Here is a 16,911-nt window from a genome sequence, read left to right as displayed (position 1 = left end):
TGTCATGGGTATGAAGCACTTTTAAAATGTATTCACAATTTAATAAAATGAACAATCGCGCACACTCTAAGATTACTCAGGGAATTCTCATGGTTTGCATTTGCAGAAATCACTTTCTGCTGAGCCATGCAATTAGGGAAATAGGCTGTGCAAAAGCAAAACGCCCTCTAGGCTGGGGAAACCCCAAGAACTGCTGTGTACATGACCCGGAAGTAGTGGGGATTTCCACCGTTTCCAACCGGCGCTCTTTTTTTGCTTTTCCCCCCAACTGTCAACTGAAGAAAGTCAAATGTAATCATTAAAGTATCTTTTTTTTATTTTTATTTAAAACGATAAAGCAAATTTCATATTCTATTCAATCCAGTGAAAACGTTATGCTCAAATACATAAGAAGCAGTCTCTTTGATGAGAATCTCATCCGTTTTGTGATATCCTTCGAAATATACAAGTTGGACATTAGTAATTTTGGGTAGTGCTGCTGGGTTTGCCCAGATAACATAATATTTTAGAATGTTTGCAAGGTTATAATGAAATCTACCGAAAGACTGAACGGTGGAAAAGGCATTGGGGGAGGGAGGGAGATTATGACAATGTTTCAGCAAGGTGACAGGGACACTAATGCCATAATGCAAGCAAGAAAAATGGGACCCTAGGCCTTAGGTTTGTAGTAAACAGCAGCTATAACTGTGGCGGAGTGGACCACAGTACCAGTGTGCCTGCTGCACTGTTCTTTGCTATGCTCCAAGTGGAAGACACTTCATGATGTGCTGTCAAGACATGTTATCGGGTAGCAATGAGGCACGAGATTGAGATTTACCACTAGCTGAGATGAAAGTCAAGTAATCTTAACATGACTACAATTTCTCTTCAATAATTTTTTCATTTTGAATTGGATCCCTGAGCAGGGCTCAGAAGGCAGCACCCTAGCTCTCTTGTACATGCCCCCTTCCTGATTTAGGTGGGAGACTACCGATTTCAAGGTGAGCCTACTGCCTCCCGATTCCTGCATACAAAGTCCTGATTTCTCTGTAGGCTTCTGGTGACAGGGACTTGTTTGGTGTGACTCGGAGTGCGCATTGCTAGTAACCTGCTCTTTTGTCATATTCTCTCTACATGTCATAGCACTTTCTCCGTGCTCCTGACAGGCAAGGGGAAAAAATATATATTTGCAATCCTAATATCCAATCCTGCAGCAGCACAGTTGCAAGTTCCATACATGACAACAGACCCAATTCAGCCTCAACAGAAGTCAATGGGAGAAATACTGTCTCCTGATTATTTTTTGTAATTCCCACTTTCCTCTTATTAAATGTTGGCATGTATGCACTCTGGTCAACAATATTTTTTAGGATAAACATAGCAGGATTAGGAAAAGGGCTACAAAGAAGATACCCATGCATAGTAGAGCTGCATGTGGTGCAATTCTGCTGTCCGAACAAACAGCCATGGGAACATAGAGCAGAGGGGCCATGAAGCTGTTTGGAGATTGGAGGAAAGTTCCTAAAGCGTGGTCCTCCTATTTGGACAGATCAGTTCCACCTACTTGAAAAATAGGCTGAGTTGATCAATACAGGATTGGCTGACTAAGCGCATTGCTGGTACACTCTTAGAGTCTATAAAAAGAATCTGTCCCAAAAAGAAGCACTGCTAAGGAATATCATACATATTTTAATCCATGCAAACAAACCAATGCTTTCTCTGAAGAAATGGTGTACGTGTTGCATTTGCAAACATTGTAGCACATTCATTCCAGACTAATCAGCTACTGGAAATCCTCTTTTTGTGTGTGTGTGTGTGTGTGTGCGTATGTGTGCAGATGGGTATCTGAAATGCCTTACCTTCACTTTGTTCGAAGATAAATGTAAACACTTTCCACCTCCAGTTGTTCTGAGAGTGACGGGGTAGAACTGCCCCTTGTTGAGGTATGCCATCGGAGAGTCTCCGGATTTGACATGAATCGCCTTGGGAGAGCCCAGCGTGTATTCAAAATCCCTGAAGATACCAAGAGAGAATGTTCTGTAAATACTCAGCCCCACAATCCAAACACTGCAGTAATAGCAATGCAATAATACTGCAACCAGTATTTGCGACAAAGCTGACACCGCTATTTCCAGGACGCACAACTCCCCATGGATTACAGGCAATCCCACATAGACCCCTATTGAATTGAGACTATCACCGGAAATCAGTGGTTTCCATGTTATTCTGCTATTCTGGGAATTATTGTTTTGACAAATTCGTCTAGGTGTATCCTTGAGCATATGTCCCCAGAAATGCATGTGGTAAAGTGCATTGGGTACTACCAGGGCTCGAGTCGGGGTACCACGCGGGTGGACGGCGTCCTCCCACTTATTTTAACGTATTTTACAGGGTGGACGCCGTCCCCCCTGACCAAAAGCTGGACTGGACAATGATGGTGTTACTTACTGGACCGGCGCACCGCCGATCTCCCAACCTTGACCTCGCATCCTGCTTCCTCCTCTCTCCACCCCTCCCATCACCCTCCCCTGCCCACTCACTCGCTACCCATCTCATGCTCCCTCTCCTGAAGTCTGCCCCGCTCTCCCCTCTCATAGATGCTCCCCCCCCGCGCTCTGTTCGTGACCTGCTCACGCCCCCCCCCCTTTGAGCCTTCACACTTTCTTAACTACGAGGCGCGCATCCTTTCCCCATTTCTCGTCCCCTCACTCCTCTCTTCCCGTGACTTCATTCACCCCCCCATACACCCAGGGGCGAGCTGCTACTGGTGCAGTGGCACCGGGGGCCGGGCCCACTGAAACGTGATTATTACTGTATTTCTATGTTTTTTTCTTTCGTGACGTCACTTCCTGTCGTGACGTCACATCCTGTCTCTGAGCGTCCCCCCACTTCTTTATTTGGGACTTGTGCCCTGGGTACTACAACATTACCTGTAATACGTCTGTGGCTGTTAACTTCAATCTACACCCAAACCAGTATGCAAAGGACATTTTTAATATGAGCGCCAGTGTTAAAGGATTCACTCTCCCCAGGATGAGCATGAAATACACAATCCCGCTAACCCCGTTGTAAAGGAATGGACAACATCGATGCATTACTAATTCACTTCTGTCAAAAACAAACTATGGCCCAGAAAGCCCAGGAAGTACAGCTTTGAATAACATTTCACGATGTAAGCTAGGATATACCTCAATCACATAAATTTTAAATTCAACTAACCTCTTTGTGCCTGAGGGAATGTAGTCCTCCGAGCATGTTGGTTCAGCCTGCGTTCGAAGAATGTCATGAAAGATGAGCGACTGCAAAAGACACAAAAATAGAAGTAGATATAAGGAGGCTACACAAACTTGTGTGGACTCTTTCCATTGAATAATCTGCAAGCCAGACTTGGGAATTTCAGTAGAAAACTATGGTTCGATAATCTCACTCTTAATGAGGACATTACTTTTTGGTATTCTAGCAACATGTTTTGGAATTGTATTCTTTTTTTCCTGGAGATAATGAGCACCCCTATGGTTTGTGGGTCTGATTTACGTCTGCTTTTACCTCCTGGATCTCAAACCCCCCCATACAAACACCATCTCTTGAGCTAATTTGGTCTTGGGGGTTTTCAGGCGTTTTGTGGTGAGATCTTTTATTAACTGAGAGGAACTGAAGTGCAAACCCATGAAGGATTTTTAAAAATGATTTGTCAACTTTTTTAATGTATACATCCACAAAACCTATGAGAGCTAGGCCTAGCTTGTATGGCCATTTTTACCTTCATTCACATTATAATACATCCTTTGTTGCTGGATTGTAATACTAATATGATGAACTGCGTTTCCTCAGCACACATTTTGGACTTTGTGTTAAAGGCACCAGTACTACAGCTGCTTAGTACCTCTGCCCAATGGCATTTATGCAGATGTGGCCTCTTCTTTGCGCCAGAGACCTTCCTGGCATTACTGCAGCACATATATACTTGTTTGCAGTCATCAAGGACTGCACCGAGTTTGGTGTTCGGGTACATGATGGCTATGCAAATAAGCAATTTGTTGCATTTATATGTGTCATGAATAATCATTGTGGAGATTCTAAAAGCTGTTTGCTGGATTTGGTGGTCAATGACGGTTAGCGAGCACGCATACTTTAAAGCACCACATCTGGAAGTCTCAATAAAGAACCCCTTCTTCTATCTAGATTCACCCCATCAATGAACATGCTTGAATCATCTGAAGTGTTTTTTGGATGCCTGTGATGTGTGTATCATATGTTGACTTTCCTGTATCCTACACAATTGCAAGTCCTTGCATTTATCTTTACAGTGCTTCTGTTATTAGTAGCATCAACACATTAGATTCCTAGGAACTATCCCTAATTTGCCTTTGTCCATCTTGCCTTAGAGAATCCAGAGCTAAAAACAACATTTCATGTAAAGCCTCGCTAATGGTTTAGTCGACATCAATAAAACAACACTATAGGTTTAAAGTGGTCCAATGCTACCTGGTGGTATCTTGGCTTGTCTTAACACTTTAAAAAAAAGGGAAATGATCTAGAAAAATCATAAAATACGGATAAGGGGTACTTCAAAGAAATTGTAGAATGTCCAGAAATGCAGGAAGTGTTGTATATTTGGAACCATGTGTTCCTTGAGAGGTAAGGCAGATAAATGAAATGGTAACACAAAGGGGGAGGCACAGCTTTTGTACCTAAGCTTGCAATCCAGGCAAAAGAAAGTTCCTACCTCAGGCGGATCGTCTTTAAACGTGCTATCTGGCTGCCAGCGTTGTTGGGAGGGAGCCACATGTACTGTCTCAAACAGAGAGTTCAGAGTATTTTTTTCATAAACATTGCATGAAGAGTCCATGAAGTCATCGGTGGAGTTTGCGTCTAACTTGCTCGTGCTTGGTGGGGGAACAGATTTATCCAAGCTGAAGAGGTAATCCAGGCCCAAAAGGCTTGGCTTTTTATGTCCATCACAGTACTCTTGCGTCATGGAGGCATTCTCAGCTAAAAACTTCATGATGTGCGCAGAACTTTCCAAAGTTGAAATATCCGACTCATAGTCCATATTACTGAAATTCCTACAAAGATAACCATATATACAAAGTTAGAGAAATACCTCCAGAGTCAACCACAGATGTAAAGATAATATTTGAATTGGTAGCCCCACCTTGAACCCTGCCCATTACACTCTCTTTTTTTAATCCAGGTTGAATTTATCTCCTTGTAGTCAATATACTCATTAATATCGTATAGCAAATCATTGGGGCTCCTGGAAGGCCACTTGGTGAGTAATGACCAGGAGAAGAAAGGACTGAGCTGAGGGATGAGCCTCAAGAAAAGTTAATTAAAATAACTTGAACCACAAGTAACATTACAGCTCAAAAATTAGATGCACTCAATCAGATACAAAAAAATCTCAGGCATGATCCACAACAAATGTATTAGTCTAATTTGAAGCGCGCCTATACTTTGTGAAAATGAACCATGGAAGACATGGTGCAGCAAATGTCTCAGACATGTTTAAGGAAAAACACTAGAAAGGGAGAAAGTGGATTTGGAATTAAAAGAGCTGCCGAGAAGTTTACACTAGAATGAGGTGCAGAGAGAGGTCACATCATCTCCAAGAAATGTCAGGCCTCATGGTAACACGATTATTTGCTGCTCTTGATGGACTGATATGCTAGAACATCCGCAATAAATTCCATAAATCACCTAAAACACAGGGTTCACAAAGCAAAAGGAAGAACAACGTGTCGCCTCTCCTTGTCACCAAAGCATTCTTCCTGCAGTCCCCAAAACCAAGACGTCTTTGCAGGCCATAGTCCCGATGAACGTTGAACTTTTTGTAAGAAATATAGACTGACCACCAGAAAAGCACAAGTCTGGTTCTCGCCGCCGCAAAATGCCAAATAAGTGACTGATGTCCATCCATAATACTTTACTTCTGTCCTGGCTATGCACGGTCAGCAGGAAACCCTAAACCGATACCTCGTATGTGCCACTCTTATATCCTTTCATTTCCTAATTTTTATATTAACAGATAATGTAGACCTTTTAACCCATGTGCATGTACAGAACCTGAATATGGCATTTACCCAACCAAGAAGCGAAATAAGGCTGCTGTGAATTGTGTGAAAGGTTATACTACAGAAAGGTTGCCATACCAAATTTAACTCCAGGTCACTGCTTGCTCCTTGCCCCATGTTTCCCATTTCCCTACTCGTTCATGTATAGTGTTAGTTTGGCTGTTTTATTTTCCATTTAAAACCGTCCATATATATATTTGTATATATATCTTAGTTTCCACTTTCTCACAGAGGTATAGTCAAAAGAAAGATTTCCAAGACAGTTAGGAACTAAAGGCATCAAACATGCTTTGGTTTAACAATCCTGGTGATGGGTAACAAATACAGAGAAAGGCTGCCAACATACTTGTATACTTAATCCCTGAAGAGCACGCACAAGCTGTGTACAGGCAGAAACTATTAGCCCTATCTGGGATCAGAACATTGGGATGGTAAGAGTTCCACTCAAGATGGACCAATGTCTAATTCCAATAACTTCTCTTTACTTCGATAGAAGAGAATACTGCTAAGTATTGACTTGAGACCATTTCTTTATAGTAAATTAAAGGAGAGATACCAAGCATGATCTATTATATAACATTGAGATTTCAGCAGATGAGGGCTACAAGGAAAGACAAGAAAGCAAGAGCACTCCAGCGACAATCCATTTTGATTACATGAGACTTGAGAACATATACATATTTGATTGAGAAGGTTAATAAAATACATAGGGAGAAACTGTTATCAAGAATCGTCTAACCTTTTCATTTGCTCATTTCGTCCAGCTGGCCCAGGTGGAATATTGATTCGCTTTTCCTTTGGAACCTTTTGAAGGAGAAAAAAGCATAATTACTTGTAAAATATGTGCTAACATCTTAGGTTAGAAGACAAACAAGTAAATATGGACACTTCCAGAGGTTGAGGTAGTTGTTTCCAATTCACTTAACATCTTAAGGGTTGTGATAGCGGCTACTGGATCCACCAAGGGACTGAAAATATGGTGTTGAACATTAGATGTCGGAACAAATCCAAACTCTACTCTTAAGGCTATTAAATTTGAAGGCAGTGTCTCTGTGCTCATTGTGTCTAATGCCCTACACTGGCCCTGCATCATATTTGTGGCTAATGAAGAGCCAAGCACATACAAAGTCTTTATTTTACAATAATAATGACATGGAATATTTCCTAGCACTCGTACGTGTTATAACATGCCTTTTGGCTTCATAAATAGAGTCTACGTGGCATATTTTTTAACCTTGGGTATCTGACTCAATAAAGCGAAATCTATTACCATTTGTTACAATGGTTAATAATACATATGGTTTTAGGATGAAATAACAATTTTGTTCTCCATTTTTGTTATGATTGTCTCTAACAGTGCTGAGCTTTTTTTAATTGGAATAACAACTTAAAGAGTCTCAAATTCATACTCCTAACCTTCCACAGCTTGGGATGCCCTTAGCTGTCCAAAGCTAGTCCCAGTGAAAGGCAAGTTGTTTAATTAACAATGAAAAACCTGTATATCAGTACAATGCAGGAATAACATATTAATTTTTAAAATCCTATATTAGTGTACAATTGAGGTTAACATATGATTGAATGTTTCCATTCAGACTAAAATTCATAGTCAGTGACTGCGAACTCACCTAAGAAATATGGCATTCAAACTGGTTAAAAATAAATAAATACATATTATGGCAGGTTAATTGAATATGGATGGGTGTCCAATGGTGCACTTGCTCATTGCTCGATGATAACTGGACATCCTCGTTGATAAACAATACAACCAAACAGGAAACAATTCTTCTCTTAAGGGCGATTGTTTATTCTAAAGGTGGCTTGTAAGTTGGAGCAATGACTCATTTTCTAGCCATTGTTCTTCTATTTATCGATTCACTAGAGGTGGATGATGTTCTGTGCTCTAATTATTGCCTGTCCTCTTCTGTAAGCATAAATGTCTCTTTGAACATTGTGCAGGATGTAGTTGACATGGACGTAGCAGGGATATGAGAAATATCCCTCTCACCAGAGGGGTGCAAAGCTTTCCTTATGCAAGCAAAGTCTTACAAAGATCATGGTTATCGGACTATCACCTTTTTCGCCAATGTGGAGAATATCTTTACGAATACATAAGTAAAAATGTATATCTATGCCACAGCTCATTTTCAGAATGACCTCTATGTAGTACAGGGAAGCGGGGAAAATCCAAAGCATATTCAAAGAAGGCGGCAGCATGAAGCATAAGAAAATGTTGTACCCTATAATAATCGTATAAAAGACTCAAAGCAGCCACACTGTCATCATCTCCGTTCACCCTCATCATGGCCTTGGTGGCAACCGTCAGTGGGTTTTCAAGGTAGTTCTTCCAGGCTTCGTCCTCGTTGGTGTTGGTGTAGGCGTATTTCTGGAGGTTTGCGCTCTCGTTCTGTAGCAGCATGACAGGTCGGAAACTAGGGAGAAGAGCACCAGAAGGATCTTACAAATGAGACATTGGATTATGCAGTAGAGATGCTCAACAAAATCAGAATTGCATGTTTATTGGTTCCTACCATCCATTTGTGATGTGCTGATGTACTTAACAGAGTATACACCACAGTTACTTGATTTAGTGCCAACCTAACTCTAAAGAGCAGCAAAGCACTTTATGAGTTATTTCAGCCATAGCGTAGCGCCGTACTGAGACAGGTATGGTGTGTGGAGTCCAGCTGTGACCAGAATGCATGACCGAAGTCTTTATAACTGGGACAGCACTAGAGACTACCCTGTGAATTTGGTACATACTTGTTCACAATCTACCCAGATTCATGCAGAGTCAGAACTAGAAATTAAACCCACAGATTACAAGGTCAGCATGTTAGCCAGTAGATCACCTCTCCACGTTTGATCTTTTCAGCCAGTTTTACTTTTTCAGAACATGCATTTATTTGGTATAAAAGATGCATAGATTTCAGAAGTCCAACAGCAATACATAAAGAGAACATTCAATTCTAGATTAAGGCCTGTATCTTTTCTAGATCAATACTTTTCTGAAGTGCTTCTTGTACTACTTGTGGTCAGAATTAAATCCCATTTTCGATGAGAGGGAGTTCTAGAGATCAGCTCCAACTGGAGTGAAGTTTGGAGATCTAAACATGGACGTTTTATTTTCCAGAGTTATCACGTGTACTGACGTTAAATAGCATATACTTGATTGCTATTCTACCTCCACCCCATCCTGTTCCCAGGTATTTGATATTAAGTATATTGTTCAGAATTATACGATATGCCATACTTGTACATATCCATTTGCAGTGAAATTAAAGTACCTACAAAAGATCGGGACCCAATCTACTAAAACCCATTTGGAAACCTGGATGCCTAATTTGCAGACCGACAAATTTCAGCAGCCAGCATCAAGTTTTCACCTTAGTCTGCAATTTGCAGTGCTCCTTATGTGCTGAGAGGTCACATTGCAAAACGCACAATTGCAGGGGATGTCACAAAAGGACCAGCCTGATGAATATCAATTACGAAGTAGCAATTTGCAATCCCCTGAGCATGCCAGCACATGCAGGGATGGCGGCCTGATAGGGTCAGCAGACAGCATCTACCCTTCCCTCTTCTATCCCTCCACTATCCTTTTTCAATCCAAATAATAGACCCACATGTCCACCACTCAAATTAATTTCATATTTCTCTATAATAATCGACCACTTATCCTTTTTGGGTTCCAGAGTAGCGTGCTACTGGCCGAAAATCACTTCGAAACCTCATCTCGGGTAGTAAGCGTGACAAAAATGAAAATACAATTAGACTTTATCTTCAGAAACATGTTTTCATGCCCCCTTCTCATTGCAATTTGTAATGATTCACAAGATACCTTTCTAGCGTCAGAAAGAGTCCCCCCACATAAAAAAGGGGGTTTAGTACGAGGCCCAATGTCATTTTACGGTCGCAAACCTCCTGAATTGCAGAGTTTGTGCCTGCAAAATGGCTTGGTGCCTCTGTTTCCATTTCTTTTTTTGATAGTGAATGTTGGCTCTTCTCCATTTGCACTCTCTCTTACAAGACACAGGCCGCACTTCTTTGTGAGCTTGTTTGCTTTCTTTACAAATTATAATCATTTTCTTAAGACTACCAACACTTCCATACACTGATTGCCATGAAATTACAAACAAACACCACAGTATCTTGTGTCCCTCAGGTCTTTCCTCATACCTTCTTGCAACAAGCCGTCTTTGCATATGCAGCATTGAAAACAAATCTGGTGACACAAGCGGGAAATTCAGTGATGAGATAATGACCATCTCCACTCGTGCATGAAAGAAGGAAGACGATCATAGAGGGATTGCCATCATCTCAGTTGTACTTAAATGGTAGTTGTCAGGTCTATGAGACGCCTGAGGAGCACCAGGGCTGATCCCCTTTGCCTCCGTGCTCGGTAGCCCATCCTTCTCCCAGGACAAAATAGCGACATGCAGAGATATTTTAAGGCGTGGGCATAGTGGGCTCTGGCCCAGGGACCCAGCCTTTAGGGGGCCATGATAGAGCCAGCTCTTTTCTGCAGAGTCTTGCCCTAATAACCCTGAATAATTCTCAAACAGATTATTTCAAATACCGTTTTCCTTTCATTTATTTTTAATGTGGGTGATGTGTGTGAGCCTTTTATAGACATTTTGGAGCGAAATGGTGTGTAAATGTTTCATGCAACAGCCATAAAAAAGTTTCTATTAGATCAAAACAGGACCTCACATATTCATATGTCACAGAGATTATTTGCAGTGATATTAGTTAGCTGCTGCTGTGATACAATATTGAAAACACACCTCATTATCCGAACAGGGGCCTCCAAAATACGTTTGGCACAAGACCCCAAAATCCTTAAGATGTCCCTGGTGACATGGATTGATGACACGCTTCCAGCTCCAGTCCTCAGGGCCCCATTGGAAGCCCCGCACTGAGCGAAAGCGGGGAGCAGCTGCAACAGAAAAGTCCCTGCAAGAGACAACCAGAAGGTCCAAACCATAAGTGGGCTGTCCTGCAGCAGCGGTACCTCCATGAGGACAAAGGGGCGGCGCCCTGCCGCTGAAAGTCATGGGTAACATGAAAAATAAAATGGTAATAAAACAAATGTATTACCATTTTCTTTTTCATTCAGGCAAGCAGCCGAGCCTGAGAGGGTGGGGCTGGCAGCAGGAAGGAACAGTGGGCACAGTGGACTTCAGTTTAAGGTGCGCATTTCACTTTGACCCACTGTCTTGCAATTGCCTGCCAGACATGCGCACTTTAAACACCCCAACTGAGTTGTCTAAGACAGCTGGGTGGAGAGTAATCACAGGCCTCCAGGGCCTGAAGGAGCATCATACCAGGACGTTCTAGCCAATCCTGGCGCTGCTCTCATGACACCTGAGCAGCATAAGAGCCGCGCCAGGATGGGTAGAGGGGAGTTGGACGAGGCTCTGGAAGCTTGCTGCCTGTGCTGGAGGAGCCACTTAGTGCTGAGAGAGGTAAGTAAATCTTTATTTCTTTATTTTAATTTAAACTAACTCACTGACAGGAACTGAGAGAAACTTACAGTACCTTCAGCTTCAACTTCAGAGCTCTTAATCATGCCCCTTCGTAAACACTGATTAAAACGGATGTACGATGTAACAACGCGTGTTATTACAACGCGTGCTGTTACATCGCAGTCGTTACAACGACTGCATGTTACAACGCTATACCTTTACAACGCAAGTCTTTACATCGACTTGCGCTAGGTGACGTGCTAACATTAAAAAAGTGTAATTTACTATTCCAACTCCAGTCCACTTATCAGTAGGGAAGGTGTTGGGATAGTAAACTACACTATTTTTAATGTTAGCACGCCATCTAGCGCAAGTCGATGTAAAGACTTGCGTTGAAAAGGCATAGCGTTGTTACATGCGGTCGTTGTAACAACCGCGATGTAACAGCACTGCGGTGTACTGACCGCGTTGTAAAGGATGTTTCCCGATTAAAACGGATCATGATTGAGAGATCATGATTGAGAGCTTTGACACCGAGCCTAAGGGCACTGCTGTTTTTTTTTGTTTTTACCAGTGCCTGTCAGTGGGTTAAATATTTGCCCTACCAGTTTTGTTTGCCGCTGGCGGCCACTGCTGCTCTGCTTACCCAACCTGAGTGCAATATTCTGATATATACATCAATTTGGTTAATGTGTGAAGTTGCTCAGTAGATCACGTATTGCAATTATTTTGAATTGCGGTCTTTGGAGACGTCTATCCCCCATGCTCTTTAACGGTAACCCTTCTAACAGACTTCCTCTTTCTTTTTAGGTCCTTCTCCCTCTCCCTACATAGAGGCAATAATTCAGTTTAGCAGCCATTCATTGGTTGAATAGGGGGTAGGCCCCGCCCCAAAGCCCCAGTGAGATCCAGAGGGCAAATCAACCTAGCAATTTATCCCATCTGTTTTCTAGATGGCTTCTTCCATGGCGGTGCCCACTCCATATGCCCAAGACCCACTGTGACTATGGCCACACAGACTGGGGAACACACTCCTCGCCCTAGATCTTTCTTTGAGAAGAAAACAAGTCTTTTCTTTAGCTTCCATTTCTTTCAAACTCAGCATAACACGCACTGTGTATTATAGAAGTTGGAACTATATCACAAAAAGTCACATTTCTTCTCAGCATAGTCAGTGGTTACACAGTCAACTAAGCCTAACATCAGGGCCATGCCTTTTGTCGCTAAATATCAAGTTGTTATTTTACTGGCAGTCTGCAGTGGTGGCCAGTCACGCACAGCATCTTGGTAGTGGTTAGCTGCTTTTCAATAGACAGACTCTGCCACACTCCCTCCTGTGGCATTTGTCAAGGACATATGCCACACACTTTGTGGTTGACGGCATTTGCTTTTGTCCCACTCCTGTGCGGCTTCGTGCCTGAAAGAGCGTATTCAGGGAGAGGTAGCAGAACATAAGCAGTCATGCTCGACTGTGGGTCTCTGTTGTTACTAGACGACAAAGCCTCGCCGTGCTGTACATGACTTCACAAAGGGTGCAGCTTGTTTGTTTTCTAACTTTTTTGAGCCTGACATTTGGTGACCCCGTTGAGATGTCTATTTTGCTTGCTGTTCTTCAGTCATTTTGACGCCGCCTTCGCACTGGGTACATGTTTAGAGGTGTTGAAAGAGGCTCAGACGCCAAGGAAACTAGATGTCCCAGTACTCAGTCAAGTGAAAAGGCAGCTGTCTTGCACTCTATTTCTCTTGTTTTTATTCTTAATTAAGATATTTATGTTCAGTTCAGGCAGATTTATATGTTTTGCTAGCACACCACTAACAACAGCACAGAGCGGAATGAACATGGAGACTCTTGTACCCATGATCGGTATATAATATTTTATAATGCAAGAATGTGCAACATCTATACCCTTTGTCGGGAGAACTACTGAAAAATATGTAAATAGGTTCGATTTGGATTCAGTGCAAGTAAATATCCTGAAAATGGGCATACAGCCGAGCATTCAAGACCAGGCTGACAACCCTGCTGGATGGCATGTTTGATGACTCGTGGCCAGCAGTATTGTCAAAATACAGTATTCGTGGGAATTATAATATATGCAAAGTTCATGGCTATGATATTGTCCTTGCTTTATATGGATTTCCAACAGCGATAGTAATAAAGTGTTACATCTCTACCTTCTACTGAGTCACATTGAGAAACCTTTTAGCAAGAGTCATGTCCTTCCAAACTATGTAAAAGTTTGTGTATTTGTAAGTAGTCGAGGTTTAAGATTGCATTAAAATTGCAGCCAGGGAGCACTCTTTCACAGAGCTTGGTTGATCGAGGACAAAACACCCCCAGAAATAGTCTTGTTAAGTGAAGAACAGAGTATGCAAACATATCAATATACCCCAAATCAACTATGCTCACTCGAAGACCAAACACACTTATTTGAAACCAGCTCGGAGTTTGGAGCAAGGCACCTGTAAGATATGGAGACCAGATTTTTCATATGGTGCTTGTGGTTCTTTGGGTTAGCTTGTATGGAGCTACTACCCATCATTCTGTTTAGGTTCAGGATGGCACAATTGTGCTATCTATGTTGATTTTTTTTCTATTATTGGAGTAGGCCAAGTGTTTTTCCTATGTTTTGCAGATTATTATCATTTCATTGGCTTTCCGATTCGGAAAATTTGTGACAATGTTCGCTTTGATTTTTCAAACCCACCCTGGGAAAAATTCTCTTCCTAAGTTGTATGCTACCTTAAGGTTAACACTTTCTAGTTACCACCCTCCCATTGGAAATGTCTACATCTTGGCCTTGAAAATATGCATACCCGATCTGAAGTCAACATAGAGCCCCAAACTAACAACAAACATGGGCCACTCTATTTTAGTCTGCAACCAGGCAGGCAGGAGTAGTCTGTCCCACTAGAATATTAGAAAAGTGCTTGGATGTTTATGAGGGAAAATGTCGACTGCGAAGTCTGACCTCGGGTAAATGTATGTTCAGTAATGGAATACGCCCAAGCACATAATCGCTTTCCAAATAATAAGCAAAGATATTTAAAAAAAGATATTTCTGTTGATCAGAGTTAAACAGAGTCAGGTTAATCAGTCAAGTAGTTTATTTGCATATCGTGTACAAAAAGAGTTAATGAAGATCTATGTGTTTATCGTAGTTAATTACATAATCATTAAAAGAAAACTCCCAATTCATACCATTGTGAAATGGTTCCACTTCAGCTGGTATCTGGGCCATTCCTTGGAGGTCAGCAGTGGGTGGAGTATGTGGTATGTACATTTGTATTATAAATACCTATTTAATAAGAGCAGAGGCAATATTTTGAGTTTATCAGAGCTTCTGCAATATCGCTGTTCCTGTGTCTCGTTTCAAGGCGCAGGAACAGGAATGACAGTGAATCCTCATCTGCTCTTCTAGGATGATTGGAAAGACCATCTCTCCTTCTGCTGTGTGATCACAGTAGAGGTATCACCACCCTACTTGGGGTGGCTCTACTGCCCCTGATTTTCCGTTACTGGTTCCCTCCAATAAGGGAGGCAAAACCCAATGCCAGTAAAACAAACAATAGCATCTAAGCACAGGGAGAACACTGTGTGTCAAGGTCATCGCTTGTTTTGTTTGTTGGGAGTGTTTGTGACAAGAAAAATGACCTTTTAGTGGGCTGAAGTAACATGGTGGCCTACTTGGCATTTGACTCTGACGAAAGTGTATCCACCGCAGTAGCTGATTCGTTAAAGCAATCTCTACTAGGGACAGTATGTCACAATATCATGGGGAAATGCTGTTATAAAATATGGTGGCTTAATAATTACCTAAGTAAGTATTTCTTGTTAAGCATAGATGTACTATTTTTAACTCCACATCCACATAATTTAAAGATATATACATCATCAAGGTACATATATAAGGAGGTACATTAACGAGGCTTACCTATATAAATGTACCTTAACAATATTCTTGTAATAGATATTTAAGTCATGGCACTGTTGTAATATGAAGTTGTGATCATTAAATTCTGACAAAACCCTGCCACACAAGTAGATAAGCCTAAATACAGCAGGTGTCCCGCCACAGGTGGGCAAAGATCAGGGGCTTTGCTGACCTTGCAGGTCCTGCCAAGGTCAAAATCATTCTACCAGTGAAATGTGACACTCTGTATGCTGATTTATTTTAGCTGACACTAATTGCCGCATTTGAACGAAGGGAGCTTCTACCGGGCCCCTTGAGTGCTTACCGCCTTTGGACAAGCTGAATTAGGCCAAATTGTGCAAAGAAGGAAAGTAGATGGCTGCTGAAAGAGATCAGCGCAATGAAAAGATATCTATTGTCTGCAAAAGTGTGTAGGTGGTGAAGGCACACAAATGCGAGCATGACAGGAGGGCGAGGTTGTTGGAGCCCGTGTGATTGAAGAGGGTGTGTGCCCTGACAGGTGCTCTTGCATTCTGTAGCTGGCTAGAAGGGAAAATGGTTAATTTCGTGTAATTGCCCATGGGAATTCCTGCTGCGTTGCGTTTGTTATCGCGGCGTCGCGGGAAGCCGGCGTCAAACTACCCACCCCTTTAGTTCATTGAGCTTGAAAAGTGTCGTTGACGACCACCTTTGCTGTGTCGTTTCTGTGGGCAGGTGATGTAAACACCGGGCTTGATAATACAAGCTGCCTGTCAGGCAACCTGTGAACAAATGGCGTCCCTTGAACACAAACGCCTTTTAATGGCTCCTGTGATGGGCGGCTGCTAAGCGACTGTCCTGGGTAACAGGCTCATTGGTATACAAAGACTAAATATTTATGGGATCGCGGTGGTCCTGGGAGGTGTTGCCTTGAAATTAAGATTCTGTTTCGCTAGGTTTCAGATGAACGTATGTACACAACATACATTTGCTCAGTATAGAATTTAGCGTGAATTCTAGTTTTGTTAGTGCACAGGTTTACCCATGGCCTCGCAAAGGGGATCCCCCAAACTGAACTCTAGGCTGACTGCCCTGTAGATATAGGTGCTGCCTCTGAAAGGAAGGGCGGCTGAGGCAGAGACCGTCTCTCCTCTTGCTCTACCGAAGATGTTACTGAGTCCACCTCAGCCCACTTCGGGAACACCACACTGTCGAGCACTCTCACTGTTTAACTTTACGCCAGTGGCCCCTGAATGAAAGTCAACGATAGAAGCTTGAATGTGGGACTGAATCAGCAATAAGGTAAACTATAATGCTATTATGCATAGTCTTTGGAACCACCTACTGAGGGTGTGTCAGATCCCATCCCCATTCAATCCATGGATCCTTTGCTGGCACAATTATTGAGGGTACCACAACTGGAGTGCTTTGTGAAAAGTAAAAAACTGCATGATAGGAAGTACACTGTGGCCATCACTCCGTGTCACGTTGGTGAGTGAA

General features: G+C 42.2%; 1 protein-coding gene across 1 annotated transcript in view; it reads right to left on the bottom strand.

The window, feature by feature from the left end:
- The window catches only part of GRHL3 (grainyhead like transcription factor 3), a 95,737-nt gene that overhangs the window by 63,726 nt on the left and 15,100 nt on the right, over positions 1–16,911 (bottom strand). The window contains exons 2-6 of the mRNA XM_078681257.1: positions 8,290–8,482; positions 6,793–6,857; positions 4,706–5,045; positions 3,199–3,278; positions 1,839–1,992 (exon numbers count right to left, since the gene is read on the bottom strand). Of these exons, the coding sequence (XP_078537383.1) occupies positions 1,839–1,992; positions 3,199–3,278; positions 4,706–5,045; positions 6,793–6,857; positions 8,290–8,482 (832 nt within the window). The remainder of the gene's footprint in view (positions 1–1,838; positions 1,993–3,198; positions 3,279–4,705; positions 5,046–6,792; positions 6,858–8,289; positions 8,483–16,911) is intronic.

Source organism: Lissotriton helveticus, chromosome 3_1 (genome assembly GCF_964261635.1).
Source record: "Lissotriton helveticus chromosome 3_1, aLisHel1.1, whole genome shotgun sequence".
Taxonomy (NCBI): domain Eukaryota; kingdom Metazoa; phylum Chordata; class Amphibia; order Caudata; family Salamandridae; genus Lissotriton; species Lissotriton helveticus.
Note: the sequence above shows the minus strand (reverse complement) of the source record. Positions and strands in the feature narration are given on the sequence as shown.